This window comes from Sinohyriopsis cumingii, chromosome 1 (genome assembly GCF_028554795.1).
Source record: "Sinohyriopsis cumingii isolate HCF-2022 chromosome 1, ASM2855479v2, whole genome shotgun sequence".
Lineage (NCBI taxonomy): Eukaryota > Metazoa > Mollusca > Bivalvia > Unionida > Unionidae > Sinohyriopsis > Sinohyriopsis cumingii.
The window spans coordinates 127,345,328-127,362,897 of record NC_142961.1 but is presented as its reverse complement, the minus strand read 5'-3'; the positions used below and the strand labels follow the sequence as shown (position 1 = coordinate 127,362,897).

The window sequence follows — 17,570 nt, the reverse complement described above, 5'->3', positions numbered from 1 at the left end:
GGTGAACCATTGCAAGACAGATATTAAGTTCGTACGAATGACACTTTCTAGAGATGCAAACATGAATATATCGTACTACGTACATGTACAGGTCGTGATAGATTTCCTTTCATGCGTTTTTTGGTTGCATTTAGAAAGCCCGAATGCTAAGTAAAATCTCCTCATACAAAACAAAAATAGGTTGGTATAATAAAAGTGATAGGCCTTTTTGTTACATTCATTACAGCGGTCCTGTTATTTGTTCTTGCACTCGCAAAACAATTGCACTAAATGTCTTAATAAACCTGTAGCATTATCATGATTCAATTGTAGAAAATAATGTATAATTCTGAGACAAATAGGGAGTATACACAATTTAGCATTATAGTGACGAGCATGTAGCACCACTGACAGTCGTGAGGAATACAAACTGAATGTTGTAATTACGTTACTCAGAACTCAATCAATTGTGGTGATTTAAAACAACTGAAAGACTCAAATTATGGGCTGGCTAACAATAATATAGATTTGTTGGTGTTTTGGCCAGCGCTCACAAGTTTCAATAGCCTGCTGACAATAATAATGTCGATAAAGTTGCTTCATTTATTTACATATATGTCAGACCAAACAACTGATGAAAATATGAATTTCACATTACGTTTGAATGCAACATGCACAAACATATACAGGTGCGCATACACATGAACGCACATAACGCATCTAATAAGTAAGAACGTGTCCGTCTCTCCATCCTGCTAAGAGGTTCAAAACCTGGTCCTGTATTTTCTTACGAAAGAGTACAAAAAATGTAGTATAGTTCAACCACTGAGCAAAATCTATAGTAGTTTATGTTTCTCTGTCTCATTCTCTGTCTCAAGAACAGCAACAACTATTCATTTTAGTGGTGTCAAACGTTGCGAGCATTTCCCTAGACAAAATTAATAGAATGCTTGATGTCGTTTTTCTAAATCCAAAAGCAAATGATTTGAGTGAGCTTGCAGTGTAAAAGCAAGGATCGTGACTATCGCTGTGACCTAAGTTGGTGAAAATTCATTTTTTCCCTTTTTGGAGAAACTGTACAATGTTAAAACAATGTTAATTAAATAGCACGTTTAATCAGCTATATCGCTCAACAATTGAATGTATTTACAACACAAAAGGCGATTGACTTGCCTATTCTACTAGTGTTTGCCTTTTCAAGTGCATTTTTGTTTTTGGATTATATATAGCTGTATGTGTGAATCTGAATAATGTTTGGCAGAGGATTAAAATGGAGTTGTTGTATATTTCACTAAGCCTCCTCAATTGTCAATATTACTCATCAGAAAATTCGGTGAACTTGAATCATCATCCAAGCAGAATGTGTTACAAAACCCATTAGATCCAATCAATATTGCGAAGCTTTTCTGACCTTGCTTGAGGGACGTTAGTCAATAATAAATCATAGGTGAATTATCATTTTTTTGTTTTAGGCAATTGGCTTAACGCGTGATCTTTGTTTGTTGGTTGAATAAAATACGCATGGGAACGATTACTTACACAAATGAGAATCAGATGATTGGTAATGTATTCTGAAAAAATAGGTCAAGCATAAATACTTTCTTCAAATAAAAATGAATTCCTTTAAAAAAGCAAATGATTAGTCTTCAGGTAAACTACCAAGCACCATCATTTAATATCGCCCCAATCAATGCAACTGTACACAACAGGAGCCCACACTCATTATTAAGTTTGTGTTTGTAACACTCTCCATCTAGTTTAAATCCAAAAGAGTGCGAATCATATGTGTCAAATAGTGGCTTTATCATGTTATTTCCAAGCGATTGCCATAGTGGCCCATACGCTAATGATACGTTTCCAGAATTGTCGTGTTGTCCCAAAGTTAATGTTATTTTCCTATAACAAACAACTTGTCATCTATAACTACTTACCTCGCGATACTTAATGCACACTGGAACTGAAATTCGGTAACGATGGAAAATGTATTTTAATACTGGGACGTGTGATGTTGATCCCTATTTTCAGTCATTTATTTCTGACTACTGCATACACAATTTCTCATCGAAATGAAATCAGCGATTATGTTGCCGATAGCTGCGATGTATTTCGAATGTATTTTCAAAGCTACTACAGTAAAAACAAGTTGTATAGTTTTTTTTGCAGAAAACGGCAAGATTAATACCCTCACTTGTAAATATAAAGGACACTTTTAGGAGGCATCAAAAACATAACAGGGAGCACTGATCCAAGTTTGTAGAAATAAGGGGATAGGCACTTGGATTAACTATAACCATGAGCTGCAAATTATGCTACTGGTCGTTTCCAAATCATATGCATTGGGCTATACGGCTTCACAATTCGTTGATATAAGACTTTCCGGTTTAGTAATGATGGAAATCGGAGCTCCATACAAAGGATATGTGAAGGTCATATTATGTTTCCAGTAATAGTTTATCTATTAAAATCTCAGGACTGATACATGTAAAACCCATTGAAATTGTATAACCTATGATGTAAAAGACGAAACAAAACGATTTAAATTATTTCATATTTTGTATGATGTAAAAATGATAGTGATTCACGAATTGTCTGTAAAGAATTACAATAGATTGATACACAATTTTCATCATTTATGATATACATGAAAGATTTTTACTGCAAAAAGGTGTATTGCTGTCTCATATTCTCAAAACTCGCTGATATCATACGTTTGAGACATATTTACCCATCTAGTTTATCTTCAATACAGTAATACACTGTGGTGAATTCTCTGGTGTACCTGGAAACAGCACAGTCACGTCAAAAGTGGGATTAGCTGGAAATACGAGCTACAATGCTACTGTTACAATCAAATGCAATGCGGGATTCAGATACACTCATCCTGGAAAAGATACGGTCCGCTGTAATAAAGATGGAAAATGGAGATCCATACAAGGGACGTGTGAAGGTGATCATAATCAGTTTTCCGAGCCATTTCTAGTCATTTAAGTCTGACTACTGCCAGAAATACAACTAATTTAATTTTTTTTAAATCAAGAGCTGAGATTTAATATATGTCTGCTTTGTATTTTATGCTTTTTAAAACAATTTGATATGCAAATAGGCTCCTTGCTTTATGCTATTGGGTGAAGGCCTTTACCACTGTTTTTACTTTAACAGTATTTGATCATTCCTATTTTCTATAACTCAAGGAGGCAATAAGTTTGGGACACTTATTTTTCAATTTATATTTGTATCTTTGAATAATAAAGCACATAGGTATTTCCATATCCCTGGAAAAATATATATTGATGCAATTTATTTTTAAAACAATCCGAAAAACGTGTGTTTTATTAAATGTTCACACCACCTTATGCGTCAATATTAGATACATTCATGTCCGTTGAATTAAATCAAATATATTATAATGTCAGATACAAACTGTGTAAATACAAAAAGACCTGAAAATATTTACACACACACAGACACACACACACACACACACACACATTCATATATATATATATATATATATATATATATATATATATATATATATATATATATATATATATATTTATACGTAACACATTTAGGAGCAATCAAACCTTGAGAGGAGTACCGAGTACTGTTCCAATCTTTTCAGAAATAAAGGGATGAAATAAATTCCAAGTTTTTAAATATATAAAAGTGGATATATATATATATATATATATATATATATATATATATATATATATATATATATATATATATATATATATATATATATATATAAACGTGTGTGTGTGTGTTTGTGTGTGTGTATAAAACAAGTTAAAACGCGATTCGTTCTAACACAATGGCAGCATGGCTCCCATTTTTTAATTTAAGTTGACCTCTCTTTTTAAAATCCTAAATATATGCTCTCGAAAAACCCGATGATTCGTATCTTAGCAGATTTTTAATCCCAGCACTGCATTAAATGTTGACTGAACTTCCGAAATTTCCCAAAATGATTAGTTTAAAACTGACGACATTGAAATTTTAATTCACGTTTTCCATGGGGAAGTTTTTCGAAAAATGTGTTAATGCGATCCCGCTTATAATATTGTTATGTATATTGGATTTAATCATATTTGATTTGATATATATTTATTTCAATTTAATTATTTATCAGTTTTGAATTTTTTGAATTTTCATTAAATGATATTGTAATGTAAATTTATTCACTTGAGATGATACTTTTTTCAGAAAGTAATGTGAGTTTGACTGTTTGATTTATTAACACCAGGTTTTAATTTAAAATCTGTAGCAGCCACGTAAACAAGTTTCATTTTTTTTTTAAATGACTGGTTGTTGTCGAGGTCATGATGGGACGTCGTGTTTAAGATGTAAACAATTTTTATTTTTATTTTTTAGAATTAAATGATTGTTTTTCATCAGGCCACAGAGGGTAGACGTGGTTTTTAACAAATGCCTAATTTCTATAAGCTTCCAGAACATGATCACGTGACCCCCTGTGTACGTTTTAGGAGACAATATAACTTCTGGTTTGGAGAGTTATTCTCAGTCGAAGCTGGGCTGTTACACTTGAAGTTATATGTTTTGCTGTTTGGAGTTATTTCAAATAACTTGGATTGGAGTTAATTCAAATTACTTGGATTCAAAAGGATTAATTCTTTTTTCCTGGAAAATACATGTGCTCATGTGACATTTTTAATCAAAGACAGTTCTTTTATATAATTTTGTTTTGCTCTCCAAAAACGGAGTGATAATGTTTGTTTTTACAAGGAATTGTAGACTTAAAAAACTACAGATTGCAACATAGGTTATCGTCTTCCATCTCAGATTATTCGTCGGGATTTGAATTTGAAATCAGTAGACCATTTTGTTATTAGAACTTCAATCATTTTATTATTGAATTATTCTTGGATTATTTTGGATTTGATTCTATAAAACCGTAAGTCCATATTTGTTTCATTTTTGCAGAATTTTTCCAAGAAAATAAATATTGTCTTTTATCAAAGTTTGTTGTTTTCACTCTTTCTTCTGTTACTGTTTATTCGAGTCTAAACACATGATATAAGAAATTGGGGGCTTGTCCGAGATAATTTTGGATAGAATATTTCAGAATACTTCTTTTTTTTTTTGAAATTTAAATTTGAATTCCTCTAGTATTTCAAAATTTTAGTGACATCAGCTAGCTTTTCCTAAAATGTCATAACAAGTAGAAATCTTTCTATCAAACCCTACCCAGCTACAACTAGCTCTTTTCAAAAAAGATAACTTGATTCAACTTGCCAGAAAATACGATTATTCTGAGGTAAAGGTTTCCTTAACGACACAGGAAATACGAAATAAATTGGTTCAGTATTTGGTAGAAAAGAATTGTTTGGATCAAAGCGATTTGGTTTTGATCAGTAAGTCTGTATCAGACTCTGGCATAAAAAATAAAGGTATTCGAATTGAGAAAGCTGGAGGTTCAGGAAAAAAGAATGAGAAAAACAAATGCATTTACAAGCAGAAGAAAAATAGAAAGAAAGACAAATGTAATTACAAGAAAAACAAATGCAGTTACAATATGAGAACGAGGAGAGAGAGACAGGAAAGAGAGATAGAAAAACAGAGAAAGAAAGAAAAATGCAGTTACAAGAAAAACAATTGCAGTTACGTGAAAAACAAATGCAATTAGATAAGGAAGAAAGATCTAAAGAGAGGGAATATCAATGTAGAAGGAAAGAAATGGAACTGGCAAGTGAAAAGCACAATCATACTTCCAATCCAAAATTAAAGTTTTGACCTTACAACAAATATTAGATTAGTGCCCCTTTCAGAAAAAAAGCAGTGGACAAATATTTTATTCGTTTGAAAAAGTTGCTGAAACTTTGAAATGGCCAAGGGAGCATTAAACTCAGTTATTATATTGCGTACTCAATGGTAAGCCTAGTGATATCTACAATTCACTGTCAGTTCCCAAAGTGGTAACTATGATGTGGTTAAAGAATGCATCCTAAGTTCGTTTGGACTGAAAAATGGCAGGTGTCGTTTGACTATTTGAAAGCCATACAAAAAGGCGCGCCAGTTTTTACAGCTCCAAATTTCAGTCAATCATTTAAACTGTCTGTTGATGCAAGTGATGGTGATGTTGGAGCAGTTTTGATTCAAGAAGATGAAATAGTATTGATTATCCAGTGTGCTATTTTTCTAAGAAATTAAATAAGCACCAAAGAAATTATTAAACAGTCGTGAAGTAATGTTTGTCTTTCATATTGTTATTATAACATTTTGAAGTTTACCTTAGTTCAGCTCCTACTTCGATTATTTTATTTAGTGACCACAACCCCCTTACTTTCATCGGCAAGATGAAAAATAAAATCAAAGTCTACTAAGTTCGAGTTTGTTATTACAGGAATATAATCTTGACATCAGGCATATCAAGGCAAAAGAAAATTTAATAGCAGCCGCTCTTTCCCGGTTATAACCATGTATTATTTCATGTCCACTGTGGGTAATTTATATGAGTCCTTTTTAGCCTCATGTATAATCAGTCTGTGGTAAAAAGATGTATAGATCTTTCTTTTTCATTAGGGGGAAATTTATGCACATTTTATATATTTATATTTGATTTAATATATATTTGTTTCAATTTAATTGTTTGTCAGTTTTAATATTTTTTTTATTTTCATTACATGATATCCTAATGTAAATTTATTCACTTAGAAATGATACTGTTTTAGAAAATAGTCTGATATTGGCTGTTCGTTTTATAAACAAGAGGTGTTGATCTAGATCCTGACCTTTATTTAAAATTTGTAGCAACCACGTAAACAAGTTCTATTTTTACTTTTAAATGATTGGTTGTTATCGAGTTCATGATGGGACTTCGTGTTTAAGATGTAAACGATTTTGTAAAGACGAACTGCGTAATGGTCATACGCTTGTTAGTGGAAAACATGGGACTATTATAAAATATCCGGTACGAATTTATTTAGGAATAATTTTAAAAACTTACTCATTCTTGTTCTTATAATCATCGTTTTCCATCTCGCTTAACTTTGCTCGCTCTTTTCAAATTCAAAAATGTAGATGTTATTCAACGTGTATCCAAGAACATGTCTTATTTTATTATATCATCTTCCTTAAACCCCACACACTATGTCAATTGATGCAGATATTTCCCAACATATATCACTAGTTTATGCCTGATAATGACTGATATTTTTGATGTTCTTGCATGTACATTAATTTCTCTTCTGTTCTGAGTTTGATTAACTTTTCTTGTTTCATTTCTTGTTCTTTTAAAATGTTTTTCTCATTACTGTTACTAACATACATTTTTCAATTTACCTTTCTTCCATTTAAACAGCGAACAAACAGCAGATTCTAATATAAGGCAATACTATATCATTGTTTTGGACGAAAATGATCGCTTCGACAAACACACATGAAATGACTTGAAATTCCCGCACATGAAAATGTGCTCAGCGAAGTATATAGCTTTTAATTTAACCGTTCTAGTCGCGACATATGATGTTTGGTAGGCAACTGTTCATACATGTGGAATCATGAGGAATATCATGAATGGTTGTTAAGTTAAATTTGTTGGCACATGGTACCAAGGAATATGTATTATTTTTGGAGACTTTCAACCTATTTTGAAGGAAGTTTTACATATGCGTGTTGAAAATACAGGCTACCTTGAAAAAATCAAAGGTCTGATTACCGGCGTGGTTCATTTCAATTTCGTTCGGCAAATACTGGCTGATGGTAATGAAGATGAGAATATCTTTTAAAGTTATGAAGTATATCGGATTATTGCAGCTGGGAAATTGTTAATGAAGATACTTGTGAATGACTTTGAGCCCGAACATGGTGTTAAATACGAGTCAGATGTACATGTTGGCTGGTCAAAAACAGATGGCATGATTGCCAATCTCTCCTTCAGCGGTATTTCAAAATGAAATGCGAAAGGGTAGAATACTGATTCTAATTAAAACACGGACAATTTAAAAGTATAATGCTATTTTCATTTTTTTTTCAATCAACTTATCCCTGTTGATCAAATGCTACAAATCCATATATCCTTATCGAGGTTAAGATAAACGGAATAAATAAGGATACAAAACATGAAATTAAGAAATAAATATATTTATTTCAATGGCTACGTCTGCACAAGCAGACCATGGCACTGATGGACTACAAATCCTGATAAAACATTATGGAACCGATAAGAACTGTACCATAATAGTCAGTGTACCACTGATACAACACACTGTATGCTACTGAAAAATCCATTTTCGAACATATGTATGTATGTATGTATGTATGTATGTATGTATGTATGTATGTATGTATGTATGTATGTATCATTGTATGTATGTATGTATCATTGTATGTATGTATCATTGTATGTATGTATGTATGTATGTATAATATTGCAAATTACATTCTTACAACGGGTGTACATTAAAGTTCCATAGATCCAAATAACTGTTATTGCAATACTATTGTTAAACTCATCTACATGCTTTATATTCTAAAAGCTCCTTAATTAATTATACAAAGAAACCAATACCAAAAATAAATTTAAATATACAGCTCTACGAGCTGCTATTTCTACGAAATACTTATGTTTAAATGTTTCCATGCAGGACCTGTTTTTATGCGTGTTGCATTGTACATATTCACTTATTTTAAGAAAGTGTATCCACTCGTCTAATCAGTGCCTAGTTAGCAACGCATATATTTACGTGCTAAGCTATCGACAAGAAAATTCGAGTGTAGGATTCTAGCTAATTAAAGACTTGACATAAAATAAAAACGAAAATCATAATCAATATATAATAATGGATTTACGCGTAAACTGAGTTCCTCCCTAGTGAATTTTTGATGGAATTCGGAAAGTTGCCTTTTTCCTAGAATCAATGACAAATTCACCTTATCATTTAGTTTTATTGTATGATGAAACATAGGATTAGTTAAATATGGTTAAGGGCAGTATTATTAGCTGATGCTGCTGAGATTTTTTATTGTTTTCCTTAATTCCAGGCAACTACTCCACCTAGAAATTGTTATGATAAACAACAATAATTTAAACCTTGGGTATTAATGACTTTACCCCATTCACAAAACCGTTTTCCTTTTATCCGTGATCATTAATGAGGTTGCGCTATAAAACCTCATCAGTCGATGCATGGATGTCAGTGATCTATTGTCACACAAGCGGCATCCACCGCAGTAATGGAGCAAATTCGTATTGCCTCACTCTAGACGTTGTACATATCATACTTTGTATCACCGGCAGAACATCACATTCATCTTCCTGCATCTCGTGAAGGGAACTTAGTTTAATTTAAACTATCTTGGTGGATATCTCTACAAACAATGATCATTCGTTCTTGGAATTCTCTCCCTTTATTATACTGACGGGTTCTGCACGTACTTTACATTATTGAAAATATGAATTTGTTCTTTTTAAGTCATCTAATATACTTACTCCAAGGGTCGACTGATGATTTGATGATCTGATGATTTCAGTCTTGGGCGGGTCCGACTTAGATGTCATGAGTTATCTTTAGAGTTTGAAAAGTATTTTTTAAATTATCAGAACTATCTGATCTAAGATTAAAATTATTTTTTCTCCTAGTTGTAGTTTAAAATAAAATAATAATAATAATAATAATAATAATAATGGTCAAAATAATCAAAATAGTATTACTACTGCTACTACTACTGCTACTACTACTAATTATGATAATAATATCGAAAGAGATTTGAGACAGACTTTAGGACAATGTTACAGCTAATGTCTTTATAACGTCTTTCACAATTGTAACTGGTTAAGCAGATAGTTTTTTATATAAAAGTACAAATACACATACAAAAAAGATAAGGACAGCAAACGCATTTTTCATATATATATATATATATATATATATATATATATATATATATATATATATATATATATATATCTTTGTGTGTGTGTTTCTATAAACTATTCAAATTTAGGACATGTTGCTGGTCTAGGTCAGTACAGCGTATTATTTACAAATTATAACAAACAAATGACCAACAATAATTTGGAAAGCACAAACGCAGAAAAAGAGAAATGATTATAAAATAACATAATACCTTTACCAAGATGTGCACATCCGGAAGAGGCGTGCAAAACACCACAAAATATATCTTAATGTGAAATTATGTTAATGACAAGTAGTAACTGGAGTATAAACGATTGGTATCGGAAAATAAACTATTCTATAATAAACTCAAATTATGTTCTAACTTGGTTGTTGTTTTTATTGTTGGTGTAGGGTTTAACGCAATTTTTCAGTACAATATAGACTATACATGGAGGCCGGTATCGATTAAATGGTGGAGGAAGAGCCCAGGAAAACCCCGGAAAGAACCACTGAGTAATATGAAATCTAAGTTCCATAATCATTAATGAATATAATATTTTAATTTACAGAAATTCCATCCAGCATTCTTTTTTTCCTTTTTTAGTTTTCTTTTCTTACATTTTGGTGAAACGTAACTATTTTAGCGTCACCTTTTGACAAATATGTCATGGTCGTATATATGTGGCAAACAGATCATTATTTAAAGAAATTAATTTTTATTGAAAATTGCAAAACAATTTTAATATTTATTTAGTCATGACTTATTGCGAGCGAGTGGAGAGAATGGTTCTACAAAAATGACGCTTATATGTGTATTTTATAGAACAATGTCACACTTTGAAATGCGATCCTTATTAGTTTTGAACTGTGTGACCGTATAAAAAGATTCAGCTAAATTAAAATTGTAAAACTTTCACACTATTTTCAATTTTCAGTAATAACCTGTGAAGAGTCCATTCAAAACGCCAAAAATGGGTTTCTCATTGTGCTAATAGGAATTAAAGGGAACATTAGTTATAATACGAGCGTTTCATTGACTTGTGAAGACGGCTATCACCTACAAGGACGAGGTTTGGTACGATGCAATGGTTCTGGACAATGGGAAGGGGATCTTGGAACCTGCTCTGGTAAGCACATTCATTTACATCCTAGTTTATAACATTTGAAAAGGGACATTACGATTTTAAATAGATGGTCTTATACTTTGTCAAGTTCCAAATGAGTTTTGAAAACAAATATGATATAACGTTGTGTGCATGCAAATGATCTCTGAACTCGTGGGTATGAGGTCTCAATGCATCTTAGAGTGATATTAATATATCTTGTGTGCAGTAGATGATAAATATTCGACATAATGAGACAATGAATACATGCTACCTTATTTATCTACCATAATTGTAGTTACCCATAATTCATATAGCCTGTCACCTCTTTTTACTCTACTGTGTCATCACGGTTTATTTATAATCCTATAAACAGACTTCTTTATTTTAGTAAAATGATGTAGTACTTTTCATTATGAACAATGTATGCTATCATTTATGTTATAATTTACGTCTGGTTCTCTGCAAAACACAAAATATTTTCCACACATACATCAGCCCATCTTTTTTAGCCTGATTAAAAGAAAACAGAAGATAAAACATTGAACAAGACTAAACATGAAATAATAGTTATTACTCAACACGGTAGGTGTACCCACTCTACTTGTTTGATAAAGCTGATTAACGTAAAGTGTTTATATGATACATTTAATATGATGAAGAATGTTAAGCTAATTCTATGAAGTGTAGTACATTAATATCATTGTATTGTAAACTGGAGTAAATCGTAGTCTCATGTTATCAATGAAAATGTGGACTTAAATATTGTTCTTTAAGTGTAAAACTGGTGACGTTGTCCACCCTCGAATATAAAAAAATTTCATTTTACCAAATTGTGTTGGTTAGAATATTTTAATTATTTGTATATATATATATATATATATATATATATATATATATATATATATATATATATATATATATATATATATATACATATATATATATATATATATATATATATATATATATATATATATATATATATATATATATATATATATATATATATATATATATCGGGATTGGGGGTGCGACCTGGAGTAATCAATACTCTCTCATAATAATGGTTTGCTCTCAACTCTTCAAATTAAAGCGTAAATGCTTTTCAAACTGCTGGAAAGAGGTGAATTATTTATAAATAAGTATTAATATATTATATATTATATTAATTCATTTATAAAATATTCTAAATTCTTTATAAAATATACTTCATCTCAGGCTGTTTTATTGTCCATCAGAAAATATAAATGTATAATAAAATCTGCAAAGGTCTTGATGATAAAGCATGGCATGTCATGTTTTAGTCTTTTTGTGAGATGTTCAAGCCATGTCATGGAGTTCTGTCAAAGCACGCTAATATAATTGCTATTAGCTTCCCTATGAACAATTCTTTGCTACTGCTACTGTTTGTTCTTATCAGTTATGCATATTGAACGATCATAAATAATCTGTCCATTTAAAGCTTCACTAAACATAATGCACTTACCCTATTGTCAGAAGGTTGGTAATATCACAACGTTTGGCTTTTTTAATAGTTTATAAAGTAGCATAGCACACAGTAATATAATGAAGATAACAAGCATATTCTAAATTATCTCAGTACTGTGTTAAGAAACTGTACTCTATCAGTCTTTCTTTGTGTGGCAGGATGGGCTCTTTTTTGTTTTGCTCTCATTTCGTTCACTTCATCAGTTATCGTCCAAATAACTGCATGATAAAATCAGATCTAATTTTATATTCATTGGAGCATATGAGATCTGATAATTGAAACACGTAGTCACTTGCTTTGAATTATACATTCTTCCCTCTGCTTAGCATGCCATCTGTCTGGAGATAGAACGTCCTTAAAAAATATTATGATTTCAATTTATATGGTAGTAACGGATCACTGATAGCTTATTTTGTTCTCCATATTATATAATAAGTACTATAAATCCAGTTCTACGTTTAGTATTCTACTCCAACTACATATTTGTGTTTATCGGTTTCATGTTTTTTCAAGAAAAACAATATTAACCTCAATTTAAATGTTTTTGTAAAGTTAAAACTTTATGAATTATTCTGCTGAATGAGAAAATTCGTATTAAATCCCGGTTCAAATTAATTAATTTCGGTTGTAATTTTATGTTTCAAACCTTTCATGTTATATTCTATCCCAATTTCCAGCTCTTAAGAAAAACATTTAGCCTATATTTCATTATAAACAACTTCTGGAACAACTCGCAGATGTTCTGGATTTTTTCGTATCTGGGTCACATCCTCTTTCCCCCAGGCCTTTTCCTTATGTTAGCAAGCAAGCCACATACGTTGCGGAACAATTATATTAGTAGCATTACTAATTCACGAAAGTGAAGTGGCCTAAACAAATAGCCAGAGTCATACAGTGACTCATAGCAACGACCTCCAAAACCGTCAAAAACGTCCATGAAAAATTGATGTCAATGATTCGACGTTTCTTTTTCATCAATCAGCAAGCGCACGGTTTCTTATTATGATTAATAAATCACATGGTAAAGGTTTTTCATTCCGGCATGTATTACTGATGGTCAGTACCCCACAGGCAATATGTTTTTTTATTTTCAACAGCAGCCTACAACACGAATTGCATGTAAAATTGAAAACAAAACTTAATATGCTGTATGGTTTCAAATGCATCATACATAAGTATTATTTAAAATAAGTTATAGGCGTTTCCAGAGACAACATAATAGCTTTTTACTTACTTCGTTCTTCTGTTCAATATGAAAAAGGATCGAATTCTATGTCGATAATTTTATAACAGGGTATAATTTGGCATACAACAGTTTCAGTTTTCTGCCTATCACCCTAAAAACACGGGTCTTTAGAATCATTTTAACACACTTTCAAAAATATGATTCAGTCATGTTGCTTTAATCCCGAAAAGATTGGGACAATGGTAATCATTTACTCTTGCTTGCTATTATGAAATCAGTTCAAGAATCTTTAGGATTTAGTAGCTTTAAAATAGGTTTTTTACATAACGTGGACCGTTGTAATTATTAACAGAGACATCTTTCAAATAAAAAATCAGACATTAATCTTCTTGGTTATGAATCTGATTTCACATATACGTTGTATAAAAATTGACACTTGAAACTTGTAATCTTAACATTATACTGTAAAATTAGAAATGTTATTATAATCGAAATAAAAGGGTAAGGAGTTTCAACCTGTTAGTGTAGTTCATGATTTCTGACCCATACCACACAATGATCTTTAGGCAAAGTACTATCGTTCTGATACAGTTGAAACACAAGTAAGTGACTTAAAGTATATCATTAACACTGATGGTAAGCGAAAAGACAAACAGCTTTACCACAATATGTTCAAGATGTATAATTATATATATATATATAGTTTTGTTAAACATTCATTTAATTTAGTTGTATCTGTCGAAACCAGTGAGGATTTAAATGATGGAATGAAATCGGACTGTAGTCATTTTATAGTAGCTAATTTTGGAATTCAGTAATATTAAATAATCTGGACCTTAAATATCCACATCTGCAGCAAACATAACACAATTAACTAAAACAACTATTATTTGAATATGAACAAATAATTATAGATGTTCCGTCAATAACAAATAAAATCTACCATGAGTCTGAAATTGTTGACTGCACACCTGTCAAAAAGCATCTATATATGATGAACACTCTCAAACAGGAACGTTTGATAAAGAAATTCAATATTTTTGAGAACGATTTCATAGAACCACGTACAATTGACGAGTTCACCATGTATTATTGTGCATAAATCAGATAATAATTTCTGCGTGTGAATATACCATAGAAACGTGAACAATGTGACCAAAACATGTTAATTTATATAGCCAGGAATCGATAACTGCTCTGACAAAATCGGAAATGCTAAATAAGTCACCAAGTTTGAAATAATTGAGGCAAATCCCATTAACGGAAAGGGCAAAGAAAATTTCGGCATTCGTAATTCCAGACGGGCTTTATAAATACCAAGTGATGCCATTTAGGATGAGAGATTTGTTGTGTGCTTGTCAACGCTTAATAAATATTATTTCACCTGATCTACATAACTGTGACGATATACTCGATGACTTTGTCATCTACACCAAAACCTATACAGATTATTTGGAAATAATCTGGAAATTCTTCAATGCAGATTGGATTATTATTTTAAGTGCAAGCTAGTTTCGCCTTGCTTGTGTGGCTTTCTTAATACATACTGTCGGATACGAACAGGTTTAACCTATAGACGCTAAGGTCAAGGCTATCTCTGAATTTCATGTGCCTATCAGTAAAACGTAACAGAGAGGGATTGTTGGATTCGCCGTAATATAATAGGAAGTTTAGTTACAGTTTTTCTATAATTTCTAACCCCTAATCAATTTGCACCAGTTATTTCACATCCAAATTTCAATGAATTATTTAAAATATTTGTTGAAATACCGTTTCTACCTGTTGTTTATCCCATTATGTATTACAATTTTAACAAAAGATCTTGCCTTGCTTACAGTCTTGGGTCTAATCATGGAATCATTTAGAATGGACGTTTCTACTAATTAGACCTATTATTTTAAGAAAATGCTAATTGTGACCTAGGTCAGGTACATTTGTCTATGATCTTGTTTGCTTTATAAGTTATTCATTGAAGCTATAACGTCTGAGAAGAAAGAATCTTATATGTTGTGTTCAGTTTTAATTTGAATATAAAGTTTTCTTCTCTGTAAATACAATGTACTTAATAATATTCCTGGAAAGAGACATTCTCTCGAAATTATAGTGAATTCGAACAAGGAAATGTTGGACTATATTACTGTGAGTTATCGAAAGACTGTTAGCACATTATCACATTCAGGCTATTTCAGGCATCACAAAATTTTCAGCTTTGTAACTTATTTGAAATAAGATTAACGTTTATTCAGAGCTTGATTTATTAAGACTTGATTAATAAACTCAGGGATGATTTGGGATTTAATTAACTGTTACGACTCTATTGCCATGAACTAATTAACAGAAAAGAGCAACCCAACAAGATTTGTAATACTAAACAAGCCGTTTAATTGTCACAGTTATAACAGAAATATGAGAGGAATTATTATGAAATGAATCCTAACTAATCGTTATAGATGTCCAGGAAAGTTCTAAATGAATGCAAACTATTGCATAAATTTCTAACCGGAAATGTACTGGTGACGTTGTCAAGACTGCTTTGTCCAGAATTATATTGAGCAATTTATAAAAGTTTTAGAATAATATTACAATCCAAAAAATGTGCACAGAGAACAAATGTTGTGTTTGATTCTGGATGAAATGGATAGACAGTTTAGGGTACATAGCAGCGGGGAGGTGTACTTTGATCGTGGTACTCTAAGTATGATCCGAGCAGCTGTGTTTTAAACGTTTTGAAGTTTCTGGAGTAGATATTGAGATGAACCAGACATAATTGAGTTACAATAGTCCGGTCTTGAAAGTACTAATGAACACACAAGTGTTTAGTGGCATCAACTCATGCGTCTCAGCTCAACATATGCAGCCTTGCATATGTTCATGACATGTCGGTGCAATGTGAGTGTATTGTCCAGAGTAACACCTAGGTTTCGTACTGATTGTGTGGATTTAATGTTGGCGTTGCTGATATTTATTGTTTTAGGTAAACAATATGAATAAGAAAGTCTTTGTGTTGTGATCAGAATGGCATCAGTTTTATCATCATTCATCTGCAGCTTGTTACAAGTCATCCAAGATTACACATCAGAAATACACCTCTCTACACCTTGGAAGGTAGCATCAACTTCAGTTGGGTGGCTAGTTTTGTATGTTTGCGTGTAATCAGTGTACAACTGATGAGACACTGGATGATGATCTATGACACTTGAGAGCGACTGACTGTACAGAATGAAGAGAACAGGTCCAAGAACAGACCCCTGTGGAACACCACAACATAGATCAACTGGGTTGGAGTGTATTCCATTTGCAGATACAATGTGTGTCCTGTTGACCAAGTATGACTTGAATCACAGTAAGGCTGTATCATGAATGACAAATACATGCTGGAGACGGTGAAGTAATATATCATGGTCTATTGTATCAAATGCTGCAGACAAATCAAGGAGGGTGAGGACTGTAATCTTTCCACTATCCAATGCAGAGAGAGTGTCATCAACTACTTTTAAAAGAGTAGTTTCAGTACTGTGGCAAGGGCGATATGCAGTTTGTACATTGCTAAAAAGACTGTTTGAATTTATATGAGATACAAGCTGGGATATAACAGCCTTTTCTAAGATTTTCGAAATGAATGGGAGATTAGAATCTGGGCGGTAGTTCTTTAAATCGTTATGGTCTAGTGTTGGTTTCTTCAGCAGAGGCTTTACAATGGCAGTTTTGAAAAATGATAGGAATTCCCCATACAAGAGAGAGATATCAATAACATCAGTTAGTGAAGGCGTTACTGGATCTAAGCACGCTCAAATTCTGTATCCCAACTGTATGGTGATAACGAGTCAATTAAAACTGTGGTGTCAAGCTTATCTCTAATGGTTTGTACTTTGTCACGGAACAAATTTGCAAACATGTCCGGAAGGTCGACTGGAGAGAAAGTAGTTGGAAGTGGTGTTGATTTG

The 17,570-nt window shown here is 31.9% G+C and overlaps 1 protein-coding gene across 7 annotated transcripts in view; it reads left to right on the top strand.

Moving 5' to 3' along the window:
* LOC149807837 (receptor-type tyrosine-protein phosphatase alpha-like) overlaps positions 1–17,570 on the top strand; it is a 156,587-nt gene that overhangs the window by 76,931 nt on the left and 62,086 nt on the right. For all 7 annotated transcript variants that reach the window (XM_089971307.1, XM_089971323.1, XM_089971326.1 and 4 more), the window contains 2 exons: positions 2,729–2,926; positions 10,781–10,972. In XM_089971307.1, the coding sequence (XP_089827433.1) occupies positions 2,729–2,926; positions 10,781–10,972 (390 nt within the window). The remainder of the gene's footprint in view (positions 1–2,728; positions 2,927–10,780; positions 10,973–17,570) is intronic.